The sequence below is a fragment of the Mobula hypostoma genome, chromosome 23, assembly GCF_963921235.1.
Source record: "Mobula hypostoma chromosome 23, sMobHyp1.1, whole genome shotgun sequence".
NCBI classification, from domain to species: domain Eukaryota; kingdom Metazoa; phylum Chordata; class Chondrichthyes; order Myliobatiformes; family Myliobatidae; genus Mobula; species Mobula hypostoma.
In genome coordinates, this window is record NC_086119.1 from 40430463 (window position 1) to 40440518 (window position 10056).

Here is a 10056-nt window from a genome sequence, read left to right on the forward strand (position 1 = left end):
GTTTCCCATCCCAAAGGCAGCCTTAAGAAGAAGCAAGCAATCCTCCCACCACATTTCATTGGTTCTCTCAAACTATGTTGTGTTTAAATTTGGAAAAAAATTAGAAGTGTTGTTTATGATCCCTCTATTAAATTCCAAAAGACTTGGAGGCCATTTATTCAATATTTTCATATGATGTAATTTGACCTTTTCCAAACTTATTCTATTTCTTTGTAGTACTTGTTGAGGAACGGTGTCCTCGACACTAATGGTTCCTTTTCTTTTATGATCTTACATGACAGCCCATGTCTTTTTTTTTAGTTTAGCTGATTAACACTGTTTAGGTTAGTTTTTTTTTGGGGGGGGATATATTTTTCTTTTTTTTTTCTTTTTCATGATTTTTTTTTAGATATTTTTCTTTGTTTCATATTGTTCATCTGTATCCTGTATGATTGGGAGATTTAACATTTTGCTGTCAACTGGGCTTATATTTAACTATGTCAATTACAACAATGTATTCCCAATAACTTTGTATCAATATTATGCTATGTTTATTATTATGAAACTAATAAATAAGATCGAAATACAAAAAGAAAAAAAAGAAAAAAGAAACAGCAAGCATTTGCCCATTCCAAGGTCCCCTTTGGTATGTGGCAGAATCTTTATTCTGTTGGCACGGGGCCTTAGTTTGGAATAATTGGATTAAACAGAGCAGTTGCAGAAAGCTGGTGTGATGGAGAAATATCACTTTGCAAGTGGGTACTTTTGTTTGCAGGGACAGCTTCACTCTAGAGTGAATGAGTTCGTGGGAAGTGCTTGATCCCGCCTCTAGAATAGGCTCTACTCTAAAGCTAATGGGCACAGGAATGCATGCACGATCCTTTTTGTTCAGCAGGGACTTCCTCTGTGAAAAATATCCTGATGTGAAATGTGCTCTGCAGAAGTGGAACATCTTCTGAGTGATGGATTTGCCTGTCTAAATATTTACTCAAAGTGCCGCCTTTCCCATCTTATCTCAGCTGCAGTGAATTCGTTTCATCTGAAGCCTGTCTCTCACTTGGGGTCTGGAGAACGTGATGCAGAAATAAAAAGCAGACACAATTTACAAAAAAAACCCCAAAAAATATATATTTGCATTTAAACTATCATAAACATATACAAAAATGATATTCTATTGTTTGTCTTACCATAAATTAATAAATCTACAATCATTGAGAGGATGAAGAGAAGTGAACTGCAGGCAATACAATCCATTTGCAGAGCCTCCACTGGAGGCTAACACAATACAGTATAGTGAGCAGGAACATGGAAATGCAGGAAAATACATTGGTGACAGTCATAAACCCACATCCAAGCTCACTCACCCATTCAATCTCCTTCTGTCCTTACCTGCCTTCCCTGAATACACACACCCTTGACCCCATGGGTGGAGTGTTAGATGGGGCCTGGGTTCTACCTTCAGGACACAGTGGGGCACTGGGTGGGTGGGGGGGGGGGGTTATTTTTGTTATGGCTACTGGCTATTCCTTGACTAGGTCCCGTTTGTGTGAGTTGGCCTTCTCGTGATTCAGAACCAATCAGGGAATTAGAGTCATTTCAACGCTATCCAAACAGGGGAGATTTTACATTTTTTTTAAGGAAAGGTAACAAACATTCAGAAATCTGGGTGATAATTATTTTTCCATGTCGCCATATTTTAATATATTTAACATCTCAATCAAAAGGCTGCACCAGATAATGGAGAATTACCCCAAAGCAGCACAAAAATGTCAGCTCAGATATACATTCAGGTCTTGGAATGGGATTTAAAACTAGACCGCCCGAACTAAAATCAAGCACGCTGCCAAATACGCCAAGTTAACTCTGAGAATAGCAGCTATGATTTCCCGTTCTACAGAACTGGTTGGTGAAAACCCCAACCTCAGGACCCCTTTAGAAAACGGCAGCGTAGCAGTTAGCTCAATGGTATCATGGCTCGGGCCATCGGAGTTTGGAGTTCGGAGTTCAGAGTTCAGAGCACAATTCCGATGCTGACTGTAAAGAGTTTGTATGTTCTCCCCCATGACTGCGTGGTTTTCCTCCCACACCCCAAAAACGTACCGGTTGGAGGGTTAATTGCTCATTGTAAATTGTCCTGTGACCAGGCGAGGGTTAACTGGGTGGGGTGCTGGGTGATGCAGCTCGTTCTACGCTGTATCTCTAAATAAAACTCTTAGGCAAAGTAATTAGTCTCAAGTAAAAGAACAGCAGCTGTCAAATCAATGAGGAGGCATTCTACGGGAGATTATGCTCCTGTATAAATCCTTGGAAGCAGGTGAAAATGAATGTACTTTATATTTTAGAAAGAAGTAAGAGCTTTGGTGACAATCTTTCAGCTAAGTGTTGAAATTTAAACACTGCCAATACACTTCATATTCCAGCAATGGCATCCCCTTCCCATCACCAACCTGGTCCATAGCAACTGTGTCAGGTGCCATGAGGTGGTGAAGGAACTAAACTCAGAAATAAAAAAGCTTCCTAAAATATATCATGACATATATACTTTCCTGGAAATTCTAATTAAAAATAAATTTTCCAAACCCAGGATTCATTCCCTTGACCAATTTGTTCCTCTTTAGCCTTAAGGTGCCGACTCATTAGGTTCAGACATACAGCGTTCTGCGACTTTGTTCCAGGGACCGTCACTTGTTGCCTGAACAATATACAGCCAATAGATCACTTGCTTCCAGGATCTTTGCAGCTGACCACCATTTCCCTTCCCTGGAGGAAGCCTCCAGTTCCTAAGGTCACTACTCTTACTCATCGCGAACACTGCCACATCTGACCATGCCCCAGATGTCTTAATACTTTAATTAACCAAGAAAGGAATCTCGCCCTCCGATTTTAAATTACTCATCAGCTTAGCATTAAATGCCACTCGCACAAGATGAGAAAGCGGCCCTTTGGCCCACCCGGTCCATACTGACCACCAAGCTCTTGTTTTACACGGATCCCATGCTCTTGTCCCCACATTCCCAACAACCCCCAGCACCACTAAGGCCGACTCACCTAGCAACCTCCACATATTTTGAAAGTCAAAGGTACCTGGGGAAACTCCTGCAGTCCGAGGGAGAATGTGTAATCTCCACAGGTCAGGACTGAACCCATGTCATTGCAGCCATGAGGCAGCCACTCTACTTGCCATGGCACTGTGACACCGAAAGTTTTGGTTCTACTTTTCAGACGAGATGACCCACTCCAGCACTAGAAAGTAGCTTCCCTGACGTGGAACAAATCATCAAGCGGAGCAGGCAACTTGGGCTTATTTCTTGCACCTTGGCGGTGAAGTGCCGATGATAATTCCGGTGTTCATCACCAAACCTCTTCATTCATTGCCACATCATTGAGCGAGCAGACTCTGAACTCCAAGAGCCTTTATTTAGAAATACTACTTGCCAACTCATTCAAAACTGAAATGCAAGCAGGCTAGCAGATCGTAATAGTTACATGTTACATCAGATGTTTAATGTGACGGGAGTGCCAAATCATGTTGCATTATTGTGCTGCCAGACCTATCCCCTTTAGGCCAAAAGGATCTCAATATCATATTGGTCACCAGAGAATCTCAGTTAAAATACCACTTAATAGGAAATGGTCTAATCTCCAAAACAGGAGAAGGCCATTCAAAAATATGAATCACAAGTGAAATTGATAGATTTTTGGACAAGAGCTGGTTTGTTCATAAAAAGCTATTTTTTTTTGTCAGGGATGTTTAACAGGGGGCATTGTTGATGTTCTGGGCTGTTAAATGCAACAACATCGAGGTGCTGGGCTGTTTAAAGGGCCAATGTTAAATTGTTGTGCTGTTTCACAGAGCTGATAAATAGAAGTGGCTGAATGAGACATTACAACAGCAGGGAACTCTCACCAAGGGTGGGAAGATTCTGAAGGGGGGAGAAAAGCCCTGGGACCTTCTGCAGAGCTGATGGGAAGGGTTTATACGAACTATGCTCGCTGCTAGATCTGGTGCGTGCTCCACTTATTTTGACGTTGAGAAGGTAAAACACTAAAATACTGGCAAACGGTGACACCCACTGACCTTCCTCAGCACCCTATCTGAATGCAGCCGCATCTCGTGTTAACAGCTTTGCCGGCAGGGTGTTCTGTAGCTCGCAGTGTGACTCTGACAGTAAGATGCATTGACACAGCCACGGCTCCCCCTCCCCCCCACCCCCACCCCCAGCTCAACTGTGCACCTTGCTCCACAACACCGGGAGGGGTGGGGTTGGCAGGAATGCAAAAGCAGCACCACACACAAAAAAAATTACAACTAATGCACAAAGCATATATACAGAAGAAAACTCAAGATGCAATGAGACACCAACACAAAAATTAGAGGTAAAGGAGAGGGGTTCCCATCCTTCTCATTTCCTTCTTGAGGTATTATATTGCACAATAGGAAACTTAGGGGTTTGGAGATTAGAAGTTGAATTTAAGGTTGATAATTCCAGCTCTCTGTAATGACCCCAGATGAGTGGAGAGCATCGCCCATTATCAGTGGCACCACCTTCCCCACCTCTCCCCTCGCTGGAAGACAACCTGCGCTCTGCGGCTTCTTTGCTCAACTCCCTAGCTGCTCTAGCACCTCATTCGTCGCCTGCCGATCGCTGCCCTCCAGAAAGGCCGTGCAGCAACCTGAGCAGACTGTTAGCACGCACTGCATCATTAACCCATCGCTGACAGGGTGACGGCTTCACGATAATCCTTTACTCGCAACAGCTGAAATTAATAAGTTGCTCAGATGCCCAAAGTTACTGCCCTGGGATGATGGCAAGCTGTGAGAGGACGTTTGCATTTCTTTTTAGGAAAGGTAACAAACATTTACAAAATTGGGTGACAACTTTGACATTCTTCTAAAGGGATTTTCTAACCATTTTCTCAGCTTCATTTCTGATAGTGCGTTTAGCTCCACCACATTCTTTATTTTGTTCATTTAGCCACACTTAAGGTTCGACAGCAAGGAATTCGACTGTGAGGAGTAACATGACTGAACCATCCGTTCCTTATCTGATGATACTCCCAGCAACTGGGTGGACAGACTTGGCAACTGGGTGGCTCGTGTGTTTTATCTTGCCTCACTCCGGCCAGCGAGGGCTCAACTTTGCTACACTGATATTACTGTGTTTTAAATCACTCGTCAGCTCAGAGAAGGCACTCTTAAAACTCCTCCCCACCCAGGCTAGATGGCCCAGTAATATTATTTGCCGTAAAAGGCCCATTCCAGGATCTGGGGGTGGGGAAATCAGGGAATGGGAGACTTTCCCCAAAACAGAAAAGTTTTGGGAACCCATCTCCTGAAGTCGAACTATCATCCTAACAGCTGGGGAAAAAAATTGCAACACCTAGGTACAAGGGAATTTCAGCAGTAATAGAACTCCGCTCACGTAAAGTGGAACTGCATAACTGTTGTAGCTCAAAGACTGCAGAAACACTTTAAACTGGTCAATAACTCTTATCACGATACCTTGGGGTCAGCATAGTTTACCTGCTACATTAACAACTGCAACCTAGTTTCACCTTCTTCCCTGACAGGGTTAAATACTTTTTAAAACTGAAAAGTATAAAAAGTCCCTTGTGCTGAAATGCAAACGCAAGTTGGAAATATTTTTGTTGGAAGAATGAAGTGTTTATATGGAAAGTATTGAATGTAGGGGAAAGAAACATTTTAAAATTGGACATTTTGCTTTGGGGTGGATGTCAGCTGGGCTGGGGAACCAAACAAGCCTTGGTCGGGAAATCATACAGTTCTCAGACTAGTTTAATGAAGATTTTTGCTATCTTTCTGTCTGCTGCAGTAACTGTGGTACTCTAGGTTATAGGTACTTATAACCAGAAAACTGTCACTTCCTCCCACATACCCAGCTGGACAGTCATTCCTCATGACTGTTTATCCCTGACAGCGTGTCAGGGTGTTACTGGAACACAAGGGACATCACATTGGTCCACACAAACAGTCGCACCTCTTCGGGGGGGGGAGTGGGGGGGTTGGGGGTGGGGTCCAGTGACCTGCAGCAGCGACTGGCTGCAAAGCCAACTGCAGTCCTCGCCCTATTCTCACACCTGCTGCCCACAACTGACAGCACAGATTAGTAATTAAACCTGGGGCTTCCTGCTTCTCATCAGCTGCTCGCTGCTTTAATCTCCCCAAAAGAAGTTTTCAGTTTATTCAAAGAGAAATCTGCAGCAAAATACCAGGGATTTGACAAAAATAATTATATATCTTTGGGAATGTGAGAGATTATTAGGATTAAAAATTAACATTTAAAACAATCAATATTTACTATTTTTGTTATACTTTGATACAATACACTCTAGAAATTCCACTGTGTCCATTTGGAAGTGAGGCTGCTCTAAAACTGCATAGAGACCCTAATAACCTTTTCCCCTTTCACAGGGTTGGCACAGTGAAATTCAGATGAGCTTACCCCCAAAACAAAAGTTCAGTTCCAGCTCACAGACACATCCGAACTTCCCCATCGTCTGTTCTGAGTCGTGGGCGGGTCACTTTTTGCCCAGTTGATTGGTGTGGAGATCTTGGAAGGGGTCGAGCCACCATACCTTTTCTCAAAAGACTGCTTTCCCCCAGTATCCTACACCGATCGGTCTCAGAGTGGGAATTAAGCCATTACACAGATTTTACAGGAGCCCTATACAAATCCTACAGGATAAGAGGCATCAGTAATGTGACTATTAAAACTGGTAAACTGTGGCCTGAAATTTGGTCCTCGAACCGTGCGCTGGGCTGACCGTTCTGCTTGTGCTTCCTGTAGCCTGGTATCAGCTACACGTGGGTTGGATTGTCTAGGTAAGGGTCTGTTTTGCTCATGTGGATCATGACTGAGGGTGCTTTGTAATGGCAGTGGCTGGCAGAGCAGTTGACCCCACTGCAGGGCTTCCCCTGGGTTGGCATGGACAGCTTTCTGCTGCACAAACTCTGCCATGTCTGCAGGGTCTTTGAGCTCCAGACCCATATCCCACTGGTGATCCCCACCACCAAAGACATGAAGATCTTCAGCATGAAGACCGCCACGGTAGGGACGGAGATGTCCAGAGTGCAGTCCATGGTCCTCCTCCCCGGGTAGACCAGGCAGGGCTGCTCAGAGGCCAGCACTTTCCAATAATCCATGTTCAACCTTTCATAGAAATAGCAGACAATGACGCAGGTGGCTGGGACAGTGTACAGTATGGAGAAGACTCCAATTTTCACCATAAGCTTCTCAAGCTTCTCCGTGTTAGTGCCGCCAGTCTTCATAATCTTGCGGATGTGGAAGAGGGCCACGAAGCCGGTCAGGATGAAGGAGGTCCCGATCACCAAGTAACAGGACAGGGGGATGAGCACAAAGCCCGTCAGCGCATTGACGTCCATACTGCCCACGTAGCAAAGGCCAGTCAGCTCATCGCCTGCCACCTTCCTCATGGTCAGTATGATGATGGTCTTCATGGCTGGCACCCCCCAGGCTGCCATGTGGAAGTAGCTGCTGTGGGCCTCGATGGCCTCGTGGCCCCATTTCTTGCCCGCTGCCAGGAACCAGGTGAGGGTGAGGATGACCCACCACAGCGAGCTGGCCATGCCGAAGTAGTAGAGGATGAGGAAGACGATGGTGCAGCCCGTGCTCTCCAGTCCCTCCTGGATGACATACAGCTCCCCGTTCTCGCGGTCGCAGGCGATGTTCTCCGCCCCGGCCACCGAGCGGATGATGAAGGCCACCGAGTAGACGTTGTAGCACATGGAGAGGAAGATGATGGGCCTCTCGGGGTACTGGAAGCGGTGGGGGTCCAGCAGGAAGGTCAGCACGGTGAACGCCGTGGAGATGAAGCACAAGGTGGACCAGACCGCCATCCAGATGAACGCGAAGTCCTTGTCGCCCTTGGACCAGTAGACGTCCACGCCGGCGGAGCACTTGGGGGCGCAGGTCAGGCTCTTCTCCACGTACTGGAACTTGTCGGGGTTGTCACAGGAGCCGAGCGGAGCCTGCCCCCGGCCATCGACAACCCCGGGCACCCTGGCGCGGGGAGCCACGGGCAGCATGCCCTGCCCCTTCTGCGGCTCGCCGGTTGCGTTCTCCGGCGCTTCCATGCACAGGGCGTTGGGGTCGTTCCTGGTGGGCAGCTTCGCGCAGTCCAGCGACTCGGGCCAGCCGAAGTTGAACTGTGCCATGATGGGGGCGCACCGCATGCGCGCCTGCTCGCACATGGGTCTGCAGGCGGGGATGGAGGTGGACACTTGGTCCGTGCACATCGGGGCGTAGAGCGAGCACAGGAAGAGCCGGAGGTGGACGTGACAGCCGTACTCGACCAGCGGCGCGAACTCGTGCAGCTTGATGGCCGCCTCCCTCTGGTTCTGGTGACCCATGTAGTTTGGCATCCTGGTCATGTTGTAGCCTATCCCCAGGCACATGGGGATCTCGATCGCCTCGCACTTGGCTTCCCTGCCCCGCTCGTGGTCGATGGAACCGATGCCCCGACAGCTCCCGAACAGCAGCGACTGGGAGAGGGTTGCCAGCAACAGCCCGTGCAGGAATGGCTCCATTCTTGGCTCCAAGTCTTGCCCGATGCTCACTCACAGAGACATACCCTTCGCCAGTCGGGGTGCGGAAAAGGCAAGAGTGCCGGTGCAAGTCTCAAATAAGCCGCCCGTTTAAATAGTCTCTCCGGCTAATGCAATCCTCCCAAGTCAGCGGGGTTAGACTTTGCAGTGAGCGTTTCCAGCAGCAGCGGCTGATCAGAACCTGCACCCTGTAAACGAAGCGGGCGCTTTGATCGGAATACTTCAAAGGCTTTGACTTTTCTTGTTGTTTAGTAAACACGGGAGAGATTTCACTGTCCGCTCGCCAGCGCTGCACTTCGCTGGGTCCCTCTGCTCTTTGTTGAAAGCAGCAGATGCTGGCGTCAGCTCCCCGCTCGCTCGGGAGGTCCCGGGGAGGTGTTTGCACAGAAGGTGGAGGTGACAGCGGGGGGGACTGAGGGGTAAGGGTTGATTCGCGGTCCCGCTGCTGTTGCACGCCGACCTGGCCGCCTCCCCTCGCAGCCGAAGCTTTGCAGAAACTGACCAGAAACTGATCCTGCCAACAACAGCAGCACCAGTCCCAGGGAGGTGTAGGGGCGGCGTCACCCATGGCCGCCTTCAATTGGCTCGCCCACCCTCTACGATCCGGGGTTGCCGCGCTATTCGCAAGATTATTGGTTTCCCCTTTTGCCACTCAAACGGGAAAGGGCGGGCCTAGATGATTGTCAGTCAAATTTCGAGCCATAGACTTGGCTTGCAAAATAGAGGAACCTTTTCCAATTACTGTACTGTCACCCCCTACTGATGGACTGATCTCAGGCTACCTATTCAGTTTATTCCAACTTCATAAATGCACCGATGGTTAAAGCGTTTTAAATATAACGAACATTGAAAATAGGGAAACGTGTTTGTGCGAAATTCGTTTTCAAGCCTCCCTTACCAACGAAAAATACTTGAAAAAACTCGGCCTGTTTTCCTTGAAGATATTCTCCCAATGTTGAAGAAAACAGCATTACTTTAATTACCAGCAAGATAAAATATGCAGATTCTGGAAATCAAAGTAATACACACAAAATACTGGGGGGGACTCAGCACCTATGGGAGAGAGTAAATAAATAGTCCACGTTTTGGGTTGAGACCCTTCATCAAGACTACTTCAATTACCTGTCGCATTGATTCTACTTTTTTAACATATTTCGCTGCGCACATAAAACACGCTTTCTGATATCGCGGAAATAGAGCTAAATTTCAGACTACTGTATTTGTTTCTTGGTTAGGCACTGAGGGATCTGAAATCACAAACGTCATAAAACAGGGTTCCCACACTGAAAGCTTAACTCGGTTTCTCTCTGCACTGGGGTTGCCGCACCCGATGGCCATTTCCTTCCTGTTCGGCTCTTTTCTCTGTCATGTTAAACGGCCGGAGAACCACCGACAGGAAGAAACGAACAAGTTGAAAAGTTTAGCCAAATGGTCACCATTCACAATGTGTGACGGAATGAAGTTTTTAAAGAGATCTTATCCCTCTCTCA

At 47.0% G+C, this 10056-nt stretch overlaps 1 protein-coding gene across 1 annotated transcript; it reads right to left on the minus strand.

Annotated features, from left to right (window-relative positions):
- Window positions 1-1103: 1103 nt before the first annotated feature.
- On the minus strand, window positions 1104-9084 carry LOC134336779 (frizzled-9). The gene has a single exon (XM_063031232.1). The coding sequence runs from the start codon at window positions 8546-8548 to the stop codon at window positions 6800-6802; it is 1749 nt and encodes a 582-aa protein (XP_062887302.1). The 5' UTR covers window positions 8549-9084; the 3' UTR covers window positions 1104-6799.
- Between the last annotated feature and the right edge of the window lie 972 nt (window positions 9085-10056).